At 63.8% G+C, this 26,022-nt stretch overlaps 1 protein-coding gene across 1 annotated transcript in view; it reads right to left on the bottom strand.

The window, feature by feature from the left end:
* Positions 1–26,022, bottom strand: part of SND1 (staphylococcal nuclease and tudor domain containing 1) — a 115,258-nt gene that overhangs the window by 67,586 nt on the left and 21,650 nt on the right. The window contains 1 exon segment of the mRNA XM_080577514.1: positions 759–848. Within this exon segment, the coding sequence (XP_080433640.1) occupies positions 759–848 (90 nt within the window).

Below are 26,022 nucleotides of genomic sequence, written 5' to 3'. Positions count from 1 at the left end.
GGCATCCCCCCTGCAGCCACAGTTCCTGCCCCTCGCCAGGGGCATCCCACAGCCAGGCTGCTGCCTGCAGGACTCAAAAGCCCCCAGCTGGGCAGGGAGGTGCCACTGCCCCGGCAGCACAAAGCGCTGCTGCTGCTGCTGCTGCTGCTCCAGGTGCTGGCACGAGGCTGTTTCCATTTCAGAGACCTGAGCTCTCTTCACAAGTCCCAGCAACATCCTCGCAGTTGCTTTCGAGCACGACAAGTGACAGACTTCCCATTATAAAAGTCTTGCAAGCTGCTATTTTTTTTTTTTTAATATATAAACAGGGCTCTGAAATGGAAAGATGCAATTAGGCATGGAAATAGTCCTCAATGAGCAGCAGTGAGCAGCCTCGCCATGAAGGAAATTGATTTTATTTGACCATTTTATGAGCGTTTGAAAATTGCATCCTGAGCATGTGCTTCAGTAGTTAAGTGCACATTATATTCTTCATTCCCCCGAACTGCTCTAAACCAGCCTCGAAAAATGTGCCAGGGAAACAAAGGAAAAGATGAAATTCTGCAGGTACACAGCCCTCGTGGATAACCAGGACACGCCACGGGACCCGGGAGGGAGCAGGGCTGAGGCATGAGGATGCTTCAGCTTTGGGTGTCTCTGGCAATTTGCTGCATGGAGCCGATCCTGCTGACCCCTGAACCATGGCGCTGTTCCCCCCCCAGCACCACCCGCACCGAGGGCGGGCGAGGACCTCACCGCCGGCCCCAGCCCCTCCGTACCTTCTTCCCGATGAGCTTCTTGCGCAGGAACTCCCGGGCCTCGAACATGTAGGGGATGTCGTAGAGGGGCCTCAGCTTCCTGTTCTTGTCCTGCGGGAGGAGCAGAGAGGGGCACAGGTCACGGGGAGCTCCCAAAACCCCCCCATGGAGCTGGAGCATCGCGGTGCGCTCCCCTGCTCGGACAGACCCCATGCACCCAGCACCCGTGGGTGCTTCGGGAGCAGCCCCCTCGGTGCAGACAGCAGGCGAGGGGGTCACGCTGCCCGAGTGGGGCACGCCGAGCATGGCTGCAGCCACGGGGCTGCCAAAAGCCCCTCAGCCCTGATCTAGGCGCCACGAGCACCCCCAAACCCAGCACACCCCAAACACCGCGCACAGCAGCAGCCCCTTCCCCTGCTCGCCGCCTCCCACCCAGGGCAGGGGAACATGAAACGAGGAGAGCTCGGTAATTAAGAAAGCTTGCGAGCTGGGTACGCGGCCTCTGCTCACGCAGGTTCCTGCACAAAAGTTGCTCATTAGAGGAGCTCATTACTGGCCGTGATTAATAGCACTTGCGGGATGAGACGCCAAGGGAAGGGACGCGGAAGGCATCCCGCCGCTCGCTGCCCATCAGCGGCTCGGGGCAGCTCGCGGCGATGAAACCCCTTCAAAGGCTGAGCGGGGGGCAGTTTTCCAGCAGAAATAGCAGCGGGGATTTGAGCAGCAGCAGCAGCGGGGCCAGGCACATCCCGCGGCATGCGGGGGGCCAAAAAGGGCCGGGGAAGGCAGGGCTGAGCCGAGCCGCCGCAGGGACTTGCAGGGCACGGCCACATCGTGCCACCGATCAGGATCCGCAGCAGCAAAGCCGGTGATCGGTACCAGGTAACAGGCACGAGCACCTACACGAGGTGCCTCCGGGGTCTGGGCTGTGAGCAGGCAACATCTCGCTCGCAGACCTGGGCGCTGCGCGGGGCTGCGCTGGGTGAGGGAGGTGCAACGCACCCAAAACCTGCTGGGGGGACTCAAAGGACACAGCCCGGCATGCGGCTGCAGTTTGGGCCGGTTTTTAGGTTCGCCATGGGATTTCCAAGCCCCCAGACTTGCACCACGCCTGCCCCATGGCAGAACCAGCCCCGATGCCAGCAATGCCAGCAGTTCCCCGAGGGCCGCGGGTCCCCCCTGCCCCCATCACCGCGAGCGCCCAAAGCAGGTGCCTGGCGAGAGCGAGGGCGGGCGCACGGTGACATCCCTGCGTGTCCCCCCCGTGACCCAGCTCCGGGGACTGATCAGTTCTTGGACCAGAGACGGTGCCCCTGGACCCACTGCCCTAAGGGGCTCATCCCCCACGGGCTGTGCCACCAGCCCCGGGGGCAGTGCACGGGGTGACAAAACTCGCTTTAAAAGCCAACGTGCTGCTGGGCTCCGTCTCCGGAGGGCCGCGGTGGCAGCTCCCCCTTGGGAGCTTCCCTGCTCGTGTCTGTGATTTTGGACACTCTGTGCTTTGCTGCACAGGCTCCAGGCACAGCGAGAGCTCGCAGACACAAAACTACGCTGCCGGTTTTCGTGATCCTCATGTAAAAGGGAGGCTTCTGAATTGCACCTTCAGCCTGAGACTTCAGCCAGCCGCGGCTCAGGACAACACCCCCAACAGAGGCACCACGTCTCCAGCGTTTTCCCCGGGGGTTTCAGCAGCAAGGGGGACGCTGGAAGGCTTGGAGAAGAGCTGCAGCACTCACAGGGCGGCCACGGGCGCTCTCTCCTGCTCCAGAAGTTTTGCAATTACAGCAAAAACCCACAACCACCATTCCTCACGACTCACGCTGCCGCGGGAGCCGGCGGGGAGCGGGGCAGCCGCCGCGCCGTGCCAGCGTTTGGTGCGGCCCCGAGGCGCTGCCCACGGCTGCAGCGGGCGGGGGGGGCCCCGAGCCGAGCGCCGCGTTTGCACCGCAGCCAAAGGAAGAGCCGGGGCTGCTCTCGCTTGGATGGGCGCAACGCGAAGAACGGAGACGAGGCAGAGATTCGGCAGCAGCTGAAAGCGAAGGATGTTGGTGCCGGGAACGTCGCCCACCGCCGAGCCTGCAGCGCCATGCGAGGAGCAGCACCCCGGTGCCTTGCTGCCGTGCCCAGGGAGCACCGCACCGCCCGCTTCCCAACCAGCACCGCCGTCCTGAGGCTCACTGGGGCTTCTGGACCCAACACCGGTGCTCAGCACAGCACCGCGGAGGCTGGGTTGGTTGCCACCAACTCGAGGGTGGTCACAGCCGCGCTGCCAGGAGCGGAGCAGCCCCTGGCTGGTGCCTCCAAGTGTCCCCACCGCTGCCTGTGCCACTGGCAGGGGGCCCTCGGCACGGAGCTGGAGCCAGCACCAGTGCCAGCACCCCAGGGTGGGCTCCTGCTGGGCACAGGAACCCGTGGCCAGCCCTGGGCAGGGTTTCATCCCTCGGTATGGGAGCTCCCTGCAGCATGATGAGGACCCATCAGGCAGGGCAAGGCGAGGAGCTGGGTGCCGGTGGCTCCAGTAAACCCTCAGGGCTCGGCTCAGTGCAGCCAGTCGTCCCCGCTCATCCCCGTGCCCGCAGGTGACACCGTGCCCAGGTTCTGTGTGTGGCACAGCCGGAGCTTGGCCATGGCTCAGAGCAGGGGTGCACACCGCAGGGCATGGGGGCTGCGAGCTGCTGCCCTCCCTCGAGGGACCCGCACCCGGGACCCCCCAGACACACACCCCCAGGAACCGGAGATGTCAGAAGTGGGGCAGACCCCAGCCCTACCAGGGGTCCTGGCCACACCACAGCCATTTGACCCCGCAGCTTGAGCACGGTCAGGCTGCAAATCCATCGGCCCCCCAAAATTTGCTCCGCCTTGCCCCAGGCCTGCTGCTCCCGCCTCTGTCCCTGCCTCTCCATGGGGGCCTGGATAGCGAAGACCCATCCCGACGGCGGCGCTGGGGCCCTGTCCTGTGCCCGCAGCAGCCCGGGGCAGGGTGAGCGCGGCGCAGCCTTGGTGCCCAGCCAGGGGAACCAAAGGGAGGAGAAAATTGAAAGGAACGAGATAAGGCAGAAGCAGCAGGAAATGAAGGAAATGAATCAGATGGGAGAGGGAGCAAAGCGAACAAAGACACGACGGCAATTTCGCTCCACGTTCTCCCATAATGAATGAGGCTTTGATAGAGTTTATGATCTCCTAGGCACCGCTCGCAGGCTGCTCGCTGGACCTGCTCCCTCCCCGTGCCCGTGCCGCTCAGCGCAGCCACGGGTGCTGGAGACGGTCGGATCCTGCGAGGGCATCCCGCACGCAGCAGCCAGCGGTGCCAAACCCATCCCGCAGGAGGCCCCTGCTCCACGCAGCCGCTGAAAACCCCTTCGCAGGTGCAGTGAGGACAGGACCCGGGCATGGGGTCAGCAGAGACATGATTCCTTCCCGAAAGGAGCTCTGATGCCCACTGGGGGGTTGGGCGAGGCCGGCATGGACCCATGATACAGGACGCTGCACCGTGGCCCAGGGGGGCTTTTCCTGCGCTCAGCCGGCTTTTCACGCACGGCGGGGGCTTTCTTCTTGCCCCCAACCGTACAAAGCCAGGCGAGGGCACGGGCATCGTAAGGCCACGTTGCTGGAGAGGCTGGCTGGAGGAAAAATCAGCCACCCTGCACGGAGAGCACGGCCCCCGCCGTGGGGGAATGCTGGCACTGCCGGCGCCGAGCCCCGAAGGCAGCACGCAGCAGCAGGACGCGTTATTCACACCGCTCCCCTCCCCGGGGACGGAGGCGTTTCCATCACTTGGCTGGTGCCAGAAAAATTCCCAGCCCCGCGCCAGAGCTGGAGTCGAGCCGCGTGATGAATCCCACAGCGCTCGCAGCGGGGTCTGCGCGGAGCCACCGCCGTGTCCCCCCCCCCCCAGCTCCAAACAGCCCCCGGGCATCCCCGGCCCCGGCAGCACAAAGCCGGCCTCGTCCCCTCGCAGCGGGGCCGGGCTGCTCCCCGCCGAGCGGCAGGGCTGCCTAACTCCTCACTTCACAGCCCGGCGCTGCGGAGCAGCGGAAGGCAGCAGCAGGCATCGCCCCGCTGAAAAAGCACCGCGCGGGGACAGCGGGAGAGCTCCAGGGGCCGGGGAGCCGGGCGGGCCGAGCCCTGCGCCGCGCTGCCGCGGGGATGCTGCTCCTCCGTGCCTCCCACCCGCATCCCGGCACGTGGGCTGTGCAGCGGGAGGGCTCGAGGGCTTGCCTCAGTCCTGGAGCACCGAGGGACACCCAGGGACACCCAGGGGCACAGAGGGACAGCCAGGGGCACGCAGGGACAGCGAGGGGCAGCGAGGAGCCGCGTGCCCGCGGCCGCTCGCGGGCGGTGGCGAGCGCGCACGAGCTGCTGCTGACCTCCCCCTCCACCCCTTCCCAATTACATCCTGACAAATGCGGCGTGCAAAGCCGGCTTCCATTTACTGATTGCTGCCTGCTGCCAAATATTGATTCTTTTTCAAGCGGAGCGGTGGCCCAGACAGAGCCGTGTGCTGCCCACGGAATAAAGGGCCGGCTGCGGCGGCGTGCGGCGCCCTGTGCCTCTCTGGGCGCTGGTGACTTGAAGCATCTCGCGGGACATGGCCACGGCACGGCGCGAGGGACCCGCCAGCACAGCCAAAATTCCAGGGCAGCTGCTCGAGCGCAGAGGCTTTGCAGGGCCCAGGAGAGCTCTGGAAGCACCGAGTGCCCCAGGGGTCACCTCCCTGCTCTCCGCTCCCCTAGGCGGGGAGGAGACAGGAGCCCTGAGGTGCAGAGGAGCCGGAGCCGAGCCCCCACGCAGGCAAACCCACCCTCTCCTCCCTGCAAAGCCAGAGGCTGCCTGCTGCTCCCCGGCTCCATCCAAGCAGCTGCAGGACATCCACCTTGGAGGCATGCGCAAGCTGCTGGCTAAATTCGGAATCCTGCTCTGCCCGCGGGGCTCCCGGAGCAGCTCCTGTCCCCGAGTCCGCAGCGTGCTCCCAGGTGGCCCAGGGCACGCTTGGCTCAGCACACAGGCGGCTGTCGTCCACGCGCCTCTGCAGCATGGCCATTCTGGGATGAAAGGGGATGCGGGCAGCGGGACGTGATGGGATGCGGGCAGCGGGACGTGATGGGATGTGGGCAGTGGGATGCAAAGGGATGCAGGCGGTGGGATGCAAAGGGATGCAGGCGGTGGGATGCAAAGGGATGCGGGCGGTGGGATGTGATGGGACGTGGGGGTCGGGATGCAAAGGGACGCCAGCAGAGGGATGCAAAAAGCTGCCAGCAGCAGGATGTGCACCGCGGGCCCCTCCTGAACCCCAACAAGGTCACAGCGAAGCTTCAAAGCAAATAACACTGCTCTGGCTCCTATCTACTGCTTTGCACAGGCAAAGCCCTGTGCAAACACCAATTAATCCTCACTAACGAACTCCAAATTTATTGCTTGTTTAAGTGTCTATCTGGCACAGGCTGTTAAGTTCCTAATCCCGTCCAAGACGGCGTTTGGGAAGGGGAGGAGCGAGGACGGGGACGTCGGGAGCGAGCAGCGAAGCCTGGCACAGCCCCGGCAGCGCCCGGCCCGCAGCGCAGCGCCGCGGGGGCTCGGCCCGCCAGCTCCGATTAAAGTCAGCCGCGAAGTGACCTGATGGCAGCTCCGCAGCCTCCGCACGAGGAGGGCAGGGAGTTGCCAGCGAAGATGCCTGAGCTCTGCTTTTAAAGCACGGGTGGGTGACAGCCCGGGATCCCGGGGGGTGCGCCCTCCAGTCTGCCCGGAGCGTGGCCGGCGGGGAACAAGCGCTCCAGGAGGGCTCCTCCACCCGCTGCTTAACCAGGGATTTCCAGGGCTTGGGTAAAACGCCGCCGCTGCATTAACGAGGAGTGGGGAAAAGCCGGCCCTGGAAGCAGCGCTCAAGTGCTTAAAAGCCTCTTCTGCAAACGCAGCTGCCGCTCTCCACGGAATTGCACAAAAGCAAACGTTTGCCTTAAAAGAAACGAAAAAGCGGTGACCTTGGAGAGACACACGGGTCTGCAGCCCCGCTAATCCAGGACACCCACCCCGGGCCGTGCCGTGATGCGCTGGGAGCCACCGCTGTGCTGGGAGCCACCGCTGGGCCAGGATGCGCCGCCGCTCCGGGAACCGCCACTGCACCAGGAGCCACTGCTGCACCGGGGGCCAACGCCGCACCAGAAGCCACCACCGCACCGGGAGCCGCTGCCACGCTGTGCCGTGCCGTGCCGTGCCAGAAGCCACCACGGCACTGTGCTGGCCAAGGAGGGGCTGGGTCTCCCCCAAGGCCACGTCTTGGTGACGCTGATGAAAAATGCAAACCCTTCTGCAATTCCCAGAACAACTAAAATGCAATGATCTGTGCCGGGAGTCGGATAATAGAAACATTTAAGTGTCCAATACATATCGCCCTTAAACGCTACCCTGTCAGCCACCATTAAATACCGTTTTGCTGGCCTGTAAAAATGGGATTTCATATCGGAGGGGAAGTGGCCCAGTAGATCATTCTGGGAAGCCGTTCAAGAACTTGGACACACGTTTGAGGTTTTGCAAATAAACATTAAAAATCAATATAAAAGCAAGGACGCTAACTAAATTCTACGACCATCAAACATCCAGCAATTACGGCCACATATAAAGATATGGCTTTTTTAAACCACTTTTCCAGCCAAGAGCTTGAACCGCAGCAGCACGCCCGTCAGCTGCCCCGCTGTCAGCGCGCAGCGAGGGCTCCCACGTCCTCCGCGATCCTGCAAAGCCAGGCGCCGAGCGGCAACGTCTCCTGCCTTTGGGACTCAGGTCCGGGTGCAAAGTGCTGTCTGCAGAAAAGCTGCCGAGCCCTGGAAATAGCTGCGGGAGGGGAGGGGAAGCTGAGGTTTTAGGAAGAGCTGTCAGAGCACAGCTCCGGGCGAGCGGCACTTCTGGCTCGGGCACCCTCCCTGCAGCACCGGACCCCCGCGACCCCGCGGCACGGCGCACGCCAATAGGTGGCCCTGGCTCTCCCGGCGGCCAGGGGAAAGGCGTCAGGCATGCAGGAAAGGGAAAAAAAAAAAAAAGGCTTATTAGCCTTATTTAATTAAAGGTGTGCAGCGAGGAAGTCGTTTTATTATCGAGCCAGTCGATGCGTCGAGCGTCATCTTTGGAGTTTCTGGGGAAGGGGAGGGGGTCAGCTGCTCGCCCACACTCCTGGAAGCGCAGAATTTTAAACTGGAAATCAATAGCAGCGTGCTGCTGCCCGCAGATCCGTGCCAGGAAAGCCAGGAAAAAAAAAACAAAACAAAACAAAAAAAAGCTTCTTGTTCAAAATGAAGCACGGGGGGGCCCTGAAAACGGGTCCGAGCTGCACCACCCTGGGGACGTGCGCCCTGCACGGGGCCATGAGCCCAGGGGGATGGCACCCCCGGCCCCTCCGCCTCAAACCACTCACGTGTGGCTCTAAACACGCAGCAGGACAAGTGAATTACGGCCCTCTCGTCAAATTAAAATCATTACGCTGCACAGCAGCCAATTAGAGCCTATTTTCAGGAAGCCAGCGGCCCGTATCTGCTGCGAAGGATGGCGCCCTGCAACAGGAGGGGGCTGAACACAAAGCACCCGCGGCTCCTCACTGCCCTCCAGGTCTTGGGGCTCGCGTGCCCAGTGCCCCGGTGCCCGGGTCCCTCAGCCCAGGACGGTGGCAACCCACCCGGCACGGAGCAGGCAGCGTCGCCATCCTCTGTTTGGGATGGCTGCAAACCAGGCAGGTTTCTTTGTACCTGCACCCACGAGCAGGGACGTCCCCGCACGGAGCCGCCTGCCCCACGTGGGACATGGGACGTGGTGGGTGCCAGCGACCCGAAAAGGTCACAGCATTGAAGGCACGGAGCTGGGACACGCAGCTCTTCCCAAGGCACGGGGCAGGACCACGGTGGGGAGAGGTCTCCCCTCCCGTGCCGGCGCGATTAGGGAAGCTCGTGATTTGTTAAGCGATTAGTACGGCAAACCGACTTGAGGTGACACGGAGAACAAACTGCTCAACGCGGGGCTGCCAGCCATGGGGAACGGCTGCGAGCTGCAAGCCCCAGGACCCCGTGGGGTCGGGGGCTGCCGGGGCCCTTCCCACCCAATCCCTCCCTCTGTCCCTGCAACACCACCCCTCTGCCCTTCCCTCCCTCCCCGTCCCTCCCTTCCCACCCCTCCCCGGTGCCGCGGGACCCCCGGGCGCTGCCCCCTGCCCACCTCACCAGGCCCCTCACCAAACCCCACAGCTCCACGCACTGCACCCTGCACCCAGGCGCACTGCCCACGTTTCCGACCTCTTTCTCCGAAGCACTCAGGTACCCTCCTGGTGCCTCCACCCACTGAAGGGAGCCCCCCGCCGCCCACCCCTCTCACCCCAGCCGTTGCTACAGGGCAGCCCCCAGGGCACAACGCCCCTGCAAGGCCACAAGCTGCTGGCAGCTCTCCGACCCAGGGTGATCAGCTGCAGCAACGACAGAGCCACAAATCCCGAGCCTGCATCCGCTGCCGGCTCAGCTTCGCGCAGGGGAGCACCGCCACAGGTGCCTGGTGCGCCCCAGAGCATCACGGCGTGCGTCACGGTGCGCCTGCAGGGGGGGAAGGATGCGACCCTCCCACCCCCGGGGTGCGGGGCTCCCTCCTGCGGGCAGGGAAATCCCCGGGGCAGCAGCGTGGGGGATGCATTAAAAAAGCCTCGAGTGCCCCCGCGCTCAGCGCCCCGCTCGGGGAGCTGGGAGGCCGGCAGAGCAGCGCGGCATGTCGGCGGCCCCAGCCCTCCCGCCCCCGCGCAGCCTCGGCTGAACCCGGCACGCTCGGCTGGCGGGGACGTGCCGACACGACATCCATCAGCGGGGACAGCGAGGCGGTGACAGCGAACACGGCACCGTGCTCCTTGCTGCCGTTACAAGCGTGTCCGACACCGGGGCCCGGCTACGGGGCTTTGAAGAGGTGACCGCAGCCGGCGAGCAAAAAAAGAAAGCACGCTGCTGCCGAGCCTCCGGGGAGAGAGAGGCTTTTCCCTGCCAGAGGCTCTGCAACGCCTCGAGGCTTTGTCTGCAAGGACGCGGAGGCATGCGCTTGGCTTAACAGCACACGTGCGGACGCGGGGGCAGCGCAAGCACCGGCACCGCTGCCCCAGCGCCTCGTCCACGGGCAGGGTGGCGCTTCTGCAGGGCCAGGGACGGCCCCGGGAGCAGGAGCGGCTCCAGGAGCACGGTGCCGAGGTGCCTGCAGTCCTGCAGCACTCGCAGCCAGGACACAAGGACGAGGGGCTCCCGCTGAAACGACCGGCGCTTTGCTCAGGCATCCCCTGCCTGCACGAGCGGTGCCGGTCCCTGGGCGCGCGGCGTCAAGTGCCGCTTCCAGCTCCTCAAGCACCTCGCCCTGAGCCCTGCCTGCTCTTCTGGAGAAGTGCTCTCGGCTCCTGGATTGCCTGCGAAGCAGCTCCCCGGCAGCAGGCACTCGGTGCCAAGGCGGCACGTGCCCTGGAACACTTCAGAGGAATGCTAAACGCGGGGCGGCCGCGGCTGAGCCGCAGAGGAAGGGTTTTAAGCGGCGATAAGGGAGAGCGCGCGCGCTGAGAGCCCCTGCGGGACGGGATTTACCGAGCGCTGGCACCAGCTCGGCTCCTCGCACAGCAGCATGAGTCCCACGGCGCCAGCACGGAGGGGTGGCTGTCCCCCAGCCCCGGCATTTTGGGGTGCCACCATCACCAGCAGCTATCGGTGACCCCGGGGGGCTGCACGGGAGCAGCACAATTGCCGCAGCAGGCGGCCGCTGCTCAGCCTGGCGAGCGGAGGCAGCCGCGGCCGCGGCTCTTCTCCCGCTGGTCTCAGAGAGGTGAGGGGAAGATCAAAGCCTCTCGGTGGATATTCCTTCAGTTGACGAGAACAGCCAGAGTTACAACCGTAAGAGGATTAGCCGCAAGCAGCCATTCTGGGAGCTCCATAATACTCAATGGCTTCGGGGCAAAAGGGCACCTCTAAACTAATGGGGGTCAGGGAGAAGCTTCCCCCGGGTGCCCGTTATCCCGCGGCTGCTGCGGCAGGGTCGCTCCCACCTTGTTCCCAGGCCCCAGGCTGTGGTGGGAGGGCGGGCAGGAGGCTCAGGGAGCCCCGGCACATCGCTCACACAGCTTGTATGTGTGACAGCCCCGTCCCAAAGCTGCCCCGTGCCTGCTCCCCTCTCCGTGCCGGGCATCCCGGGGGTGTCCACGCTCCTCCCTGGTGCCCCAGCAGCCGCGCGCAAATTCTGGGAGAAATTCAGAACTTCCCCATTTGCTACAGCAGTGACTACAAGAGGAGAGCAGAGCGGCCAGGTGCTGCACAAGGGTGCCATGGCGAGGCAGGCGGCAGCAGCACTGGCACGGCTCGCAGGGACGAGCGCCCCAGCACTGCCGAGCACACAAGGAGCCAAGCGAACCCAGAGTTCGGAGAGGAAGAGGAATGAAACCACACGGGTATAAAATGGGGAGGAATGGTGCCCACGCAGCCTCTGGCCCACACCAGAAGCCCCCAAAACCAGCAGCCCCCAACCCCGCACACCACGGGGCTCCCAGCACCAGCCACAGCAGGAACTGGGGGGGGGTTGCCCCAGGGCTGAATCGTCCCCACTGCACCCAGGCGGGTGGCGAGCCCTCAGGTGGGTGTTGGAGCACCTCAGGCCGAGGAATGGCTCCAGCATCATTAGCAGGGTCCAAATAAAGGCAGCCAAACCAAGCTACTTCTGAGCTGAACATCTATAGCAAAAAAAAATAGAGAGGTCCCCATTTTAATTGCTTTCATTATCAAAACGGACTCCCCGCTGGAGCCTTGTAATTGGAAGCCTACCATTTTAACGAGGTTTGCATTCTGTCAGAGCGCACTGGCAGGGTGAGGAGAAGCAGCCCTGCTTCGGGATCCCCCAGCCCTGCAGCGGGTGCAGAAAGGTGCCCCCAGCGCCCCGGCACCCACCCAGCCATTCCCAGCCCACTGCGAGTACGCCTGCTGCCTCTCCATGGCACGGGCATGAGTGCGAGCAGAACGGGGCGATGCTGCCCTCCTCCTCCTCCTCTTCTCCCTCCTCCTCCTCCTCCCCAAAAGCCAGGCTGTGGAAGCGTCCATCGGCTGAAGCACCGCCAGAATTGCACGCGGACAGACACACATCCCTGCAGCGGCCGGAGAGCACCCTGGCACCGAGCCGTGGGTATCGCACCTGCAGCACACGCGTGGGTCGAGCCACAGCTCCTGGCACAGCTCAGAACCGGGCTGAAGCCACGCACATCCCCGGTGCCAGACGTCCCCCTGCAAGCCGGTGTCCTTGGGGGCCAGCAAAGCCAGGGCAGGAGAGCGAGCAACCTGCAGAAAGCAGCCACCAGGAAGGGCAACGGCTCCATCCAGGCCTCTTCCCATAAAACCGATCCCGTGACCGTCCTCCACCTCTCCCCTAAAACCCTTCAGCGCCCAGCCCAGTATTTATGGTGCTGCGAGGACGCCCTCCCCAGGGCTTCGGGTCTCCGCGCTCCCAGGGACTCTCCAGCAACCATCAATCTCCATCAAGCCTGAAAGCACTCGCTAAGCCCTTCGGGAGAGGCTCTGATTTACACCTTTTACACAGATTTACACCTTTTACCCCCTAATCCTGGGGGTCTCCTCCTCTGCTACATCGCGATGGGAAGAGCGGGGGGAGCCCCTGCCCCGCACACCACAGCCTCCGAGGGCGCAGGGCTTTCTGCTTTTCAGCCCAGCGGGGCGCACACCGACTGCCCAACGCCAAGGCTGGGGCGACATCCCCATCAGTCTGACCCACGGACACCGGGCACGGACAGACAGCCGCCCGCCGCCGTGCCGGAGCCGTGGGTCAGGAGCCCCGAGCCCCCCGGGGGCTGTTCACGCTCCTCTCCCCAGGCTAAGCCGTGAGCTTTGCTCCTCCCCGGAGGCAGCAGCAGCCGTTCAGGCCGGGAGCCCCCTGCACACAGCGTGACGGATTTCACCCCACGCTGGGAAAAAACAGCCAGGAACACAGCACCTGCTCCACGAGGCACGGGCACAGCACCAGCACCAGCCCGGGAGCGCGCAGAGGCAGCAGGCGCAGCAGGACGCGGGGTTTTCTGCAGGGATTTCAGCCTCTGCAGGCAGCGCCTTCCGCCACGCGCACGCAGCTCCGCGGGGACCCTGACCTCGCTCCCCCTCGCCCTGCATCCCGCAGGGGACGTCGCCCTCGCCACCCCCGCCCCATGAGAGCCGCGCATCCTGCGGGCAGCACCGCGGCGTCCCGGGGCAAAAAGCAGGCACGTCACCAGCAGCTCCGGCTGCCCCGGGAAGCAGCCCCCCCGCCGGGCTCAAACCCGAGCAGGGGCGCAGCTGAGGCTGAGGCAGCCGCACTCCTAATTGCTTGCGAGAGCTGAGCGCTTATCTCCCCGCCGCCACTGTGCTCAGCGTCCCTAATTCCTCAAAAGCCGGCACAAAAGCACGTTTCTGTTCGCAGCCCGGGCTCCTGCAACCGCTCCGTGCCGCGGCCTCGCTCCTCGCCCGCAGCAGCGCGGTTCGGGAAGGGGAGCGGCAGCGCAGGGGCCGGGGCCAGCGGCAGGGTCCCCGCGCCCCTGCATCGCTGCGTCACGCGCCTGCTGCCATCGCCTCAGCAGCGGGCTCCAATTAATATCGCTCGTCTCGTCGGCCCCAGCTGCGGGTTGAGCAGGCGCCCTCCTGGGAGCTGGCTCTCCTGCAGCAGGGGGATGGGACGGATCCTGCCCCTGCAGCGCTGGGACGAGCCGGCTCCACCACGGGAACTCCTCCAAGCCCACGAGCACCTTCAGCACACCGAGGGTCCAGCGGCCACGGGGCAAGCACCGTGCCCCAGCCCAGCCGAGGGAAGGCTGCGAGACACCGGCGCCCCGCTCCCAGCCCCGCAGGCTGACGGCTGCGCTCAGCCGCAGCCCGGGGCTGCTCCGGGAATTGTGAGATGGTGGGGAGGGGACCCGGAGAGCCCCAGCCACGGGGAGCTCCTGCGTGAGCAGGATCCGGGTTAGCGAGGGCTGAGCTCCTGGGGCACACGTGTGCTCCGAGGGGGTGCCCGGGCAGCGCTGGGGACGAGGGGAGCGGGCAGCTCGGGGCCGTGGCGGAGCCTCCACGGGGCGCACGGAAACCACGTGCGATCGGTGCCCTCGCCAGCTCTCTCCCAGCGCAAAAATAAAAAGCAAAACCGCACAACTGCTTTGGCACAGAACTTCCCGGCGAGCACCGGCCCCCTCCCTGCTCCTCCACGTCCCGCGGGCGGCCACCCCGCCGCCCCCGGGACCCCCGGAGGCAGACCCCAGCGGCGAGGCTGCCAACAGCTAATGGAAGTTATTTATTAGGCGATTACCAACTTGGCTGTGCCTGCGCTGAATTAAGATAATTTGTAATTACGCGCAACGCTTTTAGAATACAGCACGCTTATGTTTTTAGTCACTTGTTTTATTAAATTAAACGCTCGGGCTAATTACAGGCATCCTTTGGATATCTCCCTCTCAACTATCGACACTCGGGGAGCCTGTCGCCAGCAGATAGCGTGTTTATTGCTCCGAGTGTGTTTGCTCACACAGGAACGTTCAGGGCTGTAATCAGCAACTATAAATTACATCGTTAAAAACGGGATCACCCTCTGCAAGGAAAGCCTCTGCTTAAACCCATCAGAATTCCTACGGAAAGTAATTTCTAAGCGACCGAAGTTTTTGTTTCATGAATATTGGAGGAGAATGGCTGCAGACGGGGGAGGTCTGGGAAATAACTCCCGAATTCGTGAATCTCCGCGCGGCCGCGGGAAGGAGCGCCGCGCCGCGTGTGCGGCTGTCGCCATCTCCTCCAGCTGGGAAAACGGGGGAGCATCTTTACGTGCCAGTGGGAAACCCAGCGCCCCTTCCTCTCCTGTTGCGCAGGAACTAATCTGAAAAATCATCTGAGTACAAAATTGCGCATCAATGGGGAATTCATTAGCTGGTGGTGCTTTGGCAACTCGCACAGACAAAGAGCTACCTCTCCACGGACGAGGAGATAATGTCGTCGCTAATGAGGAAATTGAGATGTGTAAAAATACTCGGCAATTTCAGAAGGATTTTTTTTTTTTAATTTTAATTTTAACCACCACAATACTTGAGTTCTATTTTCAGCGAAGCCGTCTGCCCGCAGCCAGGCCAAGGGAGCAGCAGAAAGCACCTGACGCAGGATGCCCTCGGGTCACCCGCAGCCGGCCGCGTGTTCACGAGCACAAAGCGGGCACGGGGCTGGTGGGCAGCGCTGCCCAAACGTGGCCTGGCTCCCTGCACCCACAGCATCTCCCCAGCAAGGTTTTGTCCAAAATAACGCTGTTTCATTGGATTTTATGATTGACACCTGCTTGCCCTAATGCAGACCCTCGGAGGGCTCGTGTGACATTTAAAAAATATTTTTCCTCGGCGGGTTCAATGGCTCCTCCTTTCCAATTGCTTCTCTTTTGCCTGAAGCCTCAAGAGGCTCAAGGGGACCTGAGCCCCCCCCCGGTGCTGCCCCCAACAATCCCAGCTCCAGATGGCAGCAACAGGAGTGGGCAAAACCCATCCCCTGCGGCGCTCCAGCTCCGGCACCGCCGCGTTCACCCTGCGCCTCTCCACCTGCACCCATCGGGCAGCAGAGCCCTGCGCTGACACCGGGAATTAAACTTTCAACGGGTAGCTGGCAAGCCATGAGGTTGTCATCCTTTGGCATTCCCAGGCCATAAATTCTTCTCGTTTGAAGCAGGGAGATGGAGCGTGCCACCTGAGCCGCCCCTTCTCGCGACACCCCTGCGAGCCGCGCGGAGCAGCACGGCGGTGGGGCCAGGGGGGCTCGGATGCGACTTCCCGAGGATCCCCCTTGGGGATTCAAGGCCATGCAGACAAGTTGGGGCAAAAGAAAGAAAAAAGGGAACCCTGGTTCCTGCACAGAGCAGGAATAGCACCGGGTAGCACCGGGGCACTGCGGCGGTGCCTGCAGCTGGCCCCACAGAGGAAATGCACCCAAAGCACCGGGAGAGGCGCGGAGCAGCAGAGGAGCAGAAAAGATGGAAGTGCAGGGGTGGGAGGCACGGAGGAGACCAGAGAACAGCAACCAGCAGCAGGGCTCGGGGCTCGGTTTGCCACCCGCTAATCCCAGCTGCTGGGCTGCGAACGGAACGATTCGGGGCCGAAACCCTTCAGGCTGGCCCCATTTCACTAGGGTGAAGATGAAGGGAACGCAGCTTGGGAAAGGCAGCAGAAAGCCTGGCTGGCCCTGCTTAGGATCGCAACAGCAAACTGCGCCAGCCCCAGCATCACACCCGGTCCCCGGGGTCCCCAGGGCTTGGCTGCAGCAGCTGCGGACGAGTGCCGGGCCGGCAGCACGCCAGCACCGCCTGGGCAGCTCCTGGGGCTGCTCCTGTGTCCAGCACCACCGGCACCCGGGCTGGGCTGCGGCACGCTCGTGGCACGCTCGTGGCACAAAGCCTGCAGCAAGGGGATGCCCGTGCCAAGCCGTGCTGCAATCCAGCCACAAGCAGGGAGCCACCTCGGAAAGGAGGTGGCTATGCAGGAGCAGCGGCACGGCACGGCACGGCACAGAGCAGCTCCAGGGCCAGCCCTGCCTGCAGACCGGGGCCGGGCTGTGCCCGCGGTGCAGCAGCCAAACCTCGGTCAGGGCAGGCGAGGCGCCAGCCCCGTCCCCGCTGCGCGCTCTCGCAGCTGGAGGAAGCCTTCAGGAAGGAGCAGGCTGCCAGGCCGCGCTAGCTCCGGGGCTTTGCACAGCAATCACATCCTGCACTGCCTTCCGAGCCAGAGGGAAACGATGAAATGGAGCTGGCGGTGCCGGGAAGAGGACTCCTGCCAGCCGGGGGAGGCAGCGCAGGGCAGCAGCAGCAGCACCCTCAGCGCCGCCGGGCGCCCACGCTCCTGTGGCCACGCGGTCCCCACTGCACAGCGTGCAGGAAGGAGCACAGAAAAAGAGCAGCTGGCAAAATCACCACACCGCGACGCTTTTCATCTGGAGGAAGGGACCAAAGCCCTGGCGTGCCATGGAGCACCCTGGATACCCCGAGTGGCCCCTGGCCCCGCACTGATGTGGAGTCTGGGACCAGCACCGGTCCCTCCTGGCAGCAGCGGAGGCTCCACCACGGCACAGGTCACCGAGGGTCCCTCCTGCCACCCTCTGTGCCCAAAGCACTTCAGGGATTCGCCCAACACGAGCCTCAGGCACCGACTTTGTTCCCACCCAGCCAATTGGAAACTCGTTAAAAAGTGCAAAACCCACTGAGGAGCAGCAGACTGGCTCCATAAACGCTCTCATCGGCACATAATGGGCCTTTTATGCTATTTTCCGACGGAAAAGTAATTTATCGTCCCCGGTCTCGCAGGGAAGTGATTCGATATGCTAATTGTCCCAACCGGCAGCACTGTGGGCGGCTCGCACGGCTGGCTGCGGGCGGAAGAGCAACTCTGCCCACGGGCGAGGCAGGGGGACAGACGGACACCCCGAGCGCTGGTGTTGGTGAGCACCCGCACCGCGGCATCACCCCAACGTATGGCGCACGTGCCACGACACACGGGGTTACCCCAGACCCTAATGCAGGAGGGACCGGGGACAATGCAGATCTTGCAAAATGGTGTTGAGGAGAGGCAATTTTAGGATACCCTTCAGATGTCGGGCAAGGAACCGGAGGGCGCAGGCACGCGCGGGGTTCCCCACGCCGTTCCCATGTCCCCAAGCTCCCCGGTGCGTCCTGCCAGCCCTGCTGCTCCTGCAGCTCCTCGAACCGCTCCCGGCTTCTCCCAGCACTGCAGGTGCTGCCGGTGCAAGACCAGGACTGTTCGCAGCAGCCACAGAGCCACGGCTGCTGAACCTCAGAGCAAGCATCGTCTGAAAGTCATCACCGAGCGGCTCGGGGTGGCGTGGGCAGCGAGCCCAGAGCCCCCAGCGCCAATTAGCCGTTTGCTGATGACCTCTGGTGAGGATTAAACGTGCTGGAGGAGCAGGGCTGCCTCTGGGAGCAGGCGCTGCTGCAGGCACCGCGGAGCGATGCTGCGGGGCACCGAGGAAGGGCTCGTGCTGCGTTCCGGTCTCGAGCAGCATTTTGGCTGATCCAAGCACAAGGAGCGTGAAAATGCAGCTGTCGGTCTCAGAATGGGGCTGGTTCTGTAGCCAGGCATCGGGATGCTCGGCGAAGCCTGCTGGAAACGCTTCTGCTTCATTTCAGCCTGGCCCTAAAAGCGGCCCCGAGGTGCCGGGGACTGGCTCTGCTCAAAGCCCAAGACCCAGGAACGCTCTCGCAGGCTCCCTGCCTCGGGGCTGGCAGCCATGTCAGGATTTTACAAAACCTCCATTCTTTCCAAACCGTTAACCCGAATTTTCGATGATACTGCAAAACCCGACCGCTTCATCACAGCGCTGTCACTCGGCAGACTGCGCTGCCCCGGCCGTGGCGCTGAGCGCCCCTTTGGAGCACGGTGCGGGGGAGCGTCCTCCTCCCACCGCATCCCCGCTCCCGGGGGCTTCCACGTCTGCGTGCACCGTGTGTGAGCCGGTGAAGCTCAGCACGGTGCTGAGCCGCGCACCGAGCCGGCAGCCAGGCAGGGATGCATTTTAATTCACCCGCAAACCCACTCAGCCTGCTCCGCAGAAGTCAGCAGAAGACAAAGCCCTATTTAAGCACAACGTGCCGAAACTGCGTGTGACGGGGGAAAAGAATAGAAGCAAGGGAAAAGTAGGCCAGCAGAGCCCCGGCCAGGCGGGAGGCAAAAAGCTTTTAAGGACGGAGCTGGTGTCCCCTCTGCGTGGCCCAGGAGAGGGGACCCCACGAGCCACCACCACCGGGGCACGGGCACCCCATCTCGGGGTGGCCACGGGCACCGCCTGCCCCGTTTCTCCACCACATGCCCCATCTCCTCTGCACTTTCATCTCATCCATCCCAGATTTCACAGGATCGCACTTGGGCAGCTCTGGCCAGGTTTAATTCTGGCACATGGTGGCTGCCGTGAGGCTGGGTCCGTGCTCAGAGCCTGCGGCAGAGGGGAAGAGGTGGGAGCTGCTCAGGGGAGAGCTTCCCCCCCCCCGTGCTCTTACATCCTCCTTTTTCCCTTTCCCAGCACCTTTCCCAGAAGGGGAAGGGCAAGCAGCTGTGCACCACAGGACGACGCAGGCAGGAGCACCCCTTACAACCCAGTGCTCCTCTGTACCCGCATGCAGCCTCTGCGCCAGGAACACGATTTGGGAGCCAGGTGCTGGCCGCGTGCTGCCTCGCACCGAGCGTGCCACGGGGGGAGCAGGGTCCTTGGAGCACCCCCAGCCCTCAGTCCCCGCGGTGTTCCGGGTGCTGAGCACGTCCCCTCCCCACTGCACCAGCTTTAAAACAGGTCGGCGCCGGGACCCACTCCCCTCCAGCACACGGCGTGCCGCTGGGCTGTTTCTTGGGGGCAAAATAAAAGAGAACGGTAAAATTGAGCCTGAGCTGGCAGAGCGGGTCAGGGCCGGGGGCAGGCAGAGCCTCCCCAAGGCAGGGCACGGCCACGCTTCTGCTGCCCTGCTGGGGAGGCAGCGGCTTGCAGCGAGCGGCCCGTGCAGAGGGGGCTGCGGGCATTAGCAGGGCCCCTGCTCGCGGGAGGCTTCGTTCTGAGCGCGTTGGGAAACACCCAGCCACGAACAGAGATCTTCGCAGGCCGGCGCTGATGGCAGGGGCCAAAGCTTTGAGCAGCACCGCACAGCCTGAGAGGGGTGGGCAAACAGCAAAATGCGGCGGTGCTGGGGGCACCGAGCTCTCCATGCCAGCCACCGTCCCCTCTGCAGGGACGGGGGCGCCTTCGCCATCCTTCAGGCTGGAGGTTGAAGAGCTGAGATAAGGCAGCAGGCGCGTGCGCCGAGCTGCAAAGACGACATCGGCTCTGAGGCAGCGCCTCCGAGCGCGCCCACGTGCCAGCGCTGCCCCGCGGCGTGCGCCCCGGTACCCCCCAGCAGGGCGGGGGCAAGCCCAGAGATGCGGCAGGGCCAGGGGTGATGCTGGGAACTCGCGGGGCTCCGCAGAGTCACTGCTGGCAGGGACGGCTCTGACAGCCGCCCGGATGGAGCAGAGAGTCCCGAAGCCATCCGCTGCTGGGAAAAAAAAAAAACGAGCGGCTTTTGCAGAGGCAGGTCGGTCGCATACCTAAAATCACGGGCTCAAGTTTCCCGAGGCACAAGGGTGCTGTTGCTAGGCAGGACGTTAATTGCACAGTTCAGCAACGCGGCAGAATTGCACAGCTCCTCTCTAATTTAGTGCAATTTAACCATCAATGGAGGATTCACAGCGGCTTCCTGATGAGATCAAAAGGTCAAAGCTTCATCCACCCATCAGCAATTCCGTGCTCACCCGCCAGACTGAGAGGCATTTGCCACCGCCACAGCACTCCGTCAGCCCCAGCCACCCCAAGAAGCCGGGGCGAGGCGTGCAGGACGGCCGGGTCCGAGGCTCGTGCGCTGCAAGCCCCGCAGTCCCCAAGGCTCGCCAAGTGGTGCGGCACCGGCTCCTCGAGCCTGGAGAGCACGCGGCGCAGCCCCAAGGGGGTCACCTGCCTCGATGCAAGCTGGCAGCTGCCGGGATCCTCCTCAGAGCATCGGTGTCAGAGCACCAGGCGCTTCTGCTGGGTCGGAAGAGTGACAACGCTTAAACGTACGGCGTTGGGGAAGCGTTTTCGCACAGCCCAATCTTCGGGGCGTATTACTTACACGGCATCAATGAGACCGAGCACTTAAGTGCTGCCGCGATTCGCACAACATATGGTGTGGAGACGCTTCTTCCTCCCGGCGATGCGCCCTGGAGCTGTGCGCTGTGCTTTGCCTGGGGCAGGGAGCCTGTCCCCCCCCGGGAGCCCGTGCCCCTGGAGCCCGTCTCCCCCAGCCAGCACCAGCCACGGGCCCGGGGGCTGGCCGGGTGCCTGCAGACCTCAGGCAATCCCCAGCGCTCCGCTTCTTTTCTTTTTGCTTCTTTTCTTTTTGCTTCTTTTCTTTTCGCTTCTTTTCTTTTCGCTTTTTTTCGCTTGGCTTTGCTCTGTAAGCCGCGAGCAATTTACCGGGACGCCAGAGGCGCTAATCCCCAGGGGAACCCAGCTGTGCCAGCTCACTCACATGAACCCACCTCGGATCAGGACCCGTGCCTGGCCGCGGCACAGCCCCGAGAGCCAGGCTCTCCTCGTGCCGTCGCGTGGCCGCACGTAGCCGGGGTGAAAGACCCGCCTGAGGTGAAGCAGCGTGACCTCGCGGGGCTCCAGCCTGCTCCCCTCTGCAGGTGCAGAGAGGTTAGGACGAGGTGCCCGAGACACAGCAGCGGGAGAAGGGAGAACAGCGCGGCCGGGGCTGCCAGAACACCCGCACACGGCTCAGGGAGGCTCTGACCGTACCGGAGCGGAGCGCCCGCTGCGGTGATCGCCCCCCGTCCACGGCACCCTGAGCTGCCGGGAGCCGGCTCCTGGCAAGCCGAAGCCGCAGACCACGTGCCAGGCAATCGCCTTCCAACAGTGGGAAGACTTGGGGGAAGGGAGAGAAGAACTGCTGAGAGAGATGCAAGCTAATCATTTTTACACTAGAAGGAGCATGCTACCCGGAGGGCAAAAAGCAGGTTGCGAGAACGTGCTGACTTCATGCGTCTTCGCCCTGGAAGCTATTGCAGCCCCTATTAAATATTGATCAGGGAACTCCAGTGCCCCCACTTTCTGCTCCCGCCTCTCCTTAGCTGCAGCTCTCCTCTGCCAATATTTAGAATACATGAGGGCCATATGCCCGAGCACTTAGCATTTTACGCTGCACTGCTCCGCTGGCGAAGCCGCGCTCGCCGCGCGTCCCATCCATGCCCGCAATCAGTTCTGTTACACGATACATGGATGAGTTACTGTGATCCTTGTAGCTGTAATTTAGCGGAGATGAGACACTGATGAGTTCGTGGTTTTGTTTCTCATTAATCTTTTATGCTCGTTGAGTGCGGTGCGCTTTTCGTAGTACAAGCCCTGCTCGACAAACAGGGAAACAAGGCTGTCTCTGCAGGCGGACCCCGCTGCCGCGGGAGGCCGTCCCTCGCCGCCGGGCAGGGCGCGCGGCGGCTGCGGCAGCCTCGGATTCACCTCCAGGCGCAGTGACCCCAGCCCAGTGCCGCCCGCAGGCGCTGAGCTGCAGAGGACGGGGGACGTCCTCACCGCACCTCCTGCGGGTGACGGTGTCAGGCTGGAGGTCCCGGGGAGCGCGGTGGAGCTGGGGACCCGCAGGCTCCTCCAAGGCTCGCTGCGCTGAGCCGCCCTCCTCGGTTAGTGGAAGGAGGGAGGCGCCGAGAGCGGCCCAAAGCAACGGGAGAAGCCAGGAGACAGACAGGAGACGGACGTTAAGCAAAGGGAACGAGGGATGGAAAGCCCTCAAGCTCGGGGCAGCCTGGATGCCCCGGGGACAGACAGCAGGGGGGCGCTTGGTGCCAGAGACCGGCAGCAAGGCGCCGGGTGGGGAGGGGACATGGACAGCGTCAGCCCAGCCTTGCCGCCGCTGCCCTGCGAGCGTCCAGAAGGGGAAAGCCCACGCACAACCCATCTCACCACAGCCTGGGCGCATCCCAGCACAGCTCCTGTGCCCCAACCCAGCGCTGGAGGGGCAGGGGGGCCGCTTGGTGCCCCCCACCGGGGTCACGCCGCCCGCCAAGCCGCACGCAGCCCCTCCAGGAGGGCTGGCTGCAGAGAGCATCGGGCAGGCACCTGCAAACCGCGGCCGAGCAGCCGCAGCGCGCGGAGCCACGTCCTGGACAGCCCGACCTGACCAAGGGGCGCAGCACTGCGGGACAAAGCTCCTTTCTGGGGGCAAAACAGCTAAAAACAGGCGTGATGTGACCCCTCCTGAACAGCTTGCTTCCAAATCTTAAAAGGGGTCATAAATCCAGCTCCAACAGAGCCCGAACCAGCAGCTCGAGGGGTGCGGGCTTCCCCTGACCCCGAGATCCATCTCCTGCCTGTCCAGGGCGACGTGGACGTCAGCGGCTCCGGCTGTGCTGGAGGCGGCCGGCAGCAAGCTGGGCAGCTCGCTCTTACAAAGCACTTCCAGCCTCTCATAAATATCTTGGCAATCAGCAAGTGACAGGGAAAGGAGCAGAGAGAAAGCACCGCAGTTCAATGGGGTTTGAGTAAAATATTACTCTTTCTAAAATCTGCTGGAGCGTGGGAGAGACTGAGCGATAAAGGAGGGGGTGCGGGGACTCGGCACCGACCCTGGCAGCCGCCCCGGCGCCCCGCAGACGGGCTCTGCCCTCACCCGGGCTCCGCTTTCCATCGGGAGGTGGCGGAGCCGGGGCGGAGGTCACGGCGCCGAGCCGCAGAGGCCAGGTTGGACAAGAGATTCCGGGCACAGGGAAACCTCGTCAGGGCTCCAACAGCGGCACCTCCGGGAGCCGCCTGGTTGCTGTCCAGGTCGCTGCCCCAGCGCCGACCTCCGGCGTCCTTGCTCTCTGCAGGGGACTCGCCGTGCCCGGCTGGGCAGAGGGACAGGGCCACGTGCGCTGCGCACAGCATCCTGCCCCCGCGGCTTCCATCCCTGCGCTCTTCTCACCTTGAGCAGCGAGGAGAGGGGACTGCCTGCCCGCTGAAGCAGCGAGCCAGCCCCGGTGCCAGCTCTGGGCTAGGAGCCCGGCCAGCGCCCGCGGCGGGGGCTTCCCACGGATGCTGCGCACGGCAGCGATGCTCTCAGTGGGAGGGAGGCGCCGAGCAAGCACCCAGCTGCAGCTCCCTGTTGCAGGGCGTCCCAGTTTCGCCTCCGACAGCCTAACGCCAGGTAGGGGAAGGCACACGGCCAGTGGGTGGGGGCTGCTGGGCACCAGTCCCCGGGGAACGGCGGGAGCTGGGATTCTATGGGGTAGGGGAGCAGTGGATGTACCGTGCCCCCATGCGCTCACCGGGACGGGCAGGAGAGGTGCCTGCCTCTCTCAGACAAGTGGAGATGCTGAGACCCCCAAGCAGGTTAGGCCTGATGGCGCTGGGGCTCTGCCATCACACGCAGGCTCCCCCTTCCTCAGATCCCGCTAATCCCTGGCTGCGAGTCCTCCCGCCGGCAGGGACCTCGTGGTGGGTCCCCGGGGATGCGTGGGGCCGTCTCAGCCAAAAGTTCCCTGCTCTATCAGCAGCCTAAGGAAAAAAACCCAGCCCCAAATCCATCTGTTTTTTACCTCTGAAGCCATTTCCAGCTTCCCTACGCTTCCAGCTTCTGACTGCTTTGTGGGAGTGACGGTTCCCCTAAGCTTGCCTGGCGCGGTGACGGCCGCCAAGGCGCACGTCGAGCTTGCAGTTAGCGGCCACCGTGCCAGGAAAGCTCCGAGCAGGCACGAGCTCTTGCAGCAGCTGCCCTGGAGGCACGGCTGGGGGCTGCGGGGGCTGGCAGAGCCTGGGGCTGAGGAACGGGCACAGCAGCATCCTGCGCCCAGGGCGAACAAGGCAAGCCAGGCAGCCTTGGCTTGCGATGCTCACAAAATCCAGCCCGGCTCCATCCGGGCAGCCCTTGAAGAACTCCCTCCCGGTCGCAGCCCCAGCCCCTGCCGCCCCGGCAGCCTTATCTGCGCCGCGCAGGCGGCAGCAGGGATCTTCCCCAGGTGCTGGGGATGCGGCGCAGGCAGGAGAGGAGCGGGGACGTCCCCACTGCTGCTCCCGCTCCCCTTCCTCCGCCTCCCTCCAGCTCTGGAGCCAGGCAGGGGCGGCGTGGCCCTGGCAGCCCTCGTGTCCTGCACCGCTCCCGCCAGGAGGCACCTTCAGGCCCCCAGGCACCGCCCGCAGGGCCGCTTCCCTGCGCTTTTTTCCTCCTCGAGCCAGGGCCCGTGCCTGATTCCCCCGCTCCAAGAGTTCTACCAATTAAGATATCAATTTAGATAAATCGTGGGATCGGAGCAGATTTGTAGTGCTGTTGCATCAATTGAGCAAATACAGCTTGCTAGAACACAGAGCTGCTAACAAGCTTCTGTAATTTAGCTGTCCAAGGGAATGAACTTCTGATTAAAAAAGCTCAGCCGAAATCAAGCTCCTCCTGAGCACTGCGCACGGTGCCGTGGACGGGAGCTGCCGAAAGGAGCCCGAGGGGGTCCCAGCCCTGGGGCCAGCCGCACGCTCACCGACCCCAGCACTGGGCTCCTCTCCAGCTGCCTGGACAGACCCGCCACCAGGACGGACGGACAGACCACAAAACCTTCCAACGGGCTGAGTAGTGCAGGACACCGGGGTGACGGGCACCAGCCGCAGCAATGGGAGAGGCTTCCCTGCACCCCGAGGTGCCCTGCTCGCCCCAGAGGTGCTCAGAGGGTGCCCAAAGAGCACCCCACGCTCCGAGCCCACCATCTGGGGCTCAGCCCCGAAGCCGGGTCCTGCCTCGAGCTCCGACCCGGCGTATCCCTAAGCTGATGAAGGGGAAGGATCGCTGTGAACACCCAGCCTTTGATGCTGCCCACCAGCACGTGCTGCCCCGAATGGCACACCAGCCAGCCCAGCTGCCGCTCGCCGCGGGAAGGAGCCGCGCCGCGTCCCGCTCCGGACCCTGGGATCGTCCCCGTGCTGCCGCAGCACCGGCACCACACCTGCAGACCCAGCACCTGGGCAGCGGTGGGAGATGCATCTTCATCTGAATACATTACGTTCCTCGACAGAGACAAGCAATAGAGATATTAAATGCTATCAGCTCCCGCGCTCAGGATTCATTTCGCGCTGGGTGATGAAGGCGGAAGATGAAAGGCTGTAGGATTTTATTACATTGAATTTTCAGTTTGTCATTTCCCATCCACTCGATCAGGTGCCTAGGGACCAATTTGCATTCTGTGCGATGGAGACGGATCTCCCCAGCGGAGCCGCGCTAGCTACTTGCTGCCTACTACGGGTTGCACGTATCCGGACCCAGGGCAGGGACGGGGCTGCGAAGAGCCCAGGTGAGCTGCAACGGGGCCGCACGAGGACAACGCCAGCAGCTCTGCCACGAGCTGCCAGACCCACGCTGGGCACTCGTGCAGTCCTTGCAAAACAACCTGAAATCAGCCCAAAACATGCGTGCGTGCACTCTGAGCTCAGGCTCCTCCTTCACAAGGGAAGCCGGGATGGGGTCTGCGACACCAGAAGCGCCCCGCGCCCCACCTGCACGGAGCCGTGCTGGCACCGTGTGCCAGCCCCCAAAGCACGGCACACAAGCCCAGCACCTGCTTAGTGGAGGTGGAGAGGGGTGCAAATACCCCAGTAAGGGCCGGGCCTGGTTGGCCAGGGCTGCTCTGGTTTGCTTTTTCAATTCTAAAGGGAAATCTGGAAGGGGGGCAAACATTTCACCGATGGCATTCACAGGTCATTAAACA

The sequence above is a fragment of the Anser brachyrhynchus genome (assembly GCF_964034855.1).
Source record: "Anser brachyrhynchus genome assembly, chromosome: 1".
Lineage (NCBI taxonomy): Eukaryota > Metazoa > Chordata > Aves > Anseriformes > Anatidae > Anser > Anser brachyrhynchus.
The sequence above is the reverse complement of the archived record's forward strand: the minus strand, read 5'-3'. Positions and strand labels throughout refer to the sequence as shown.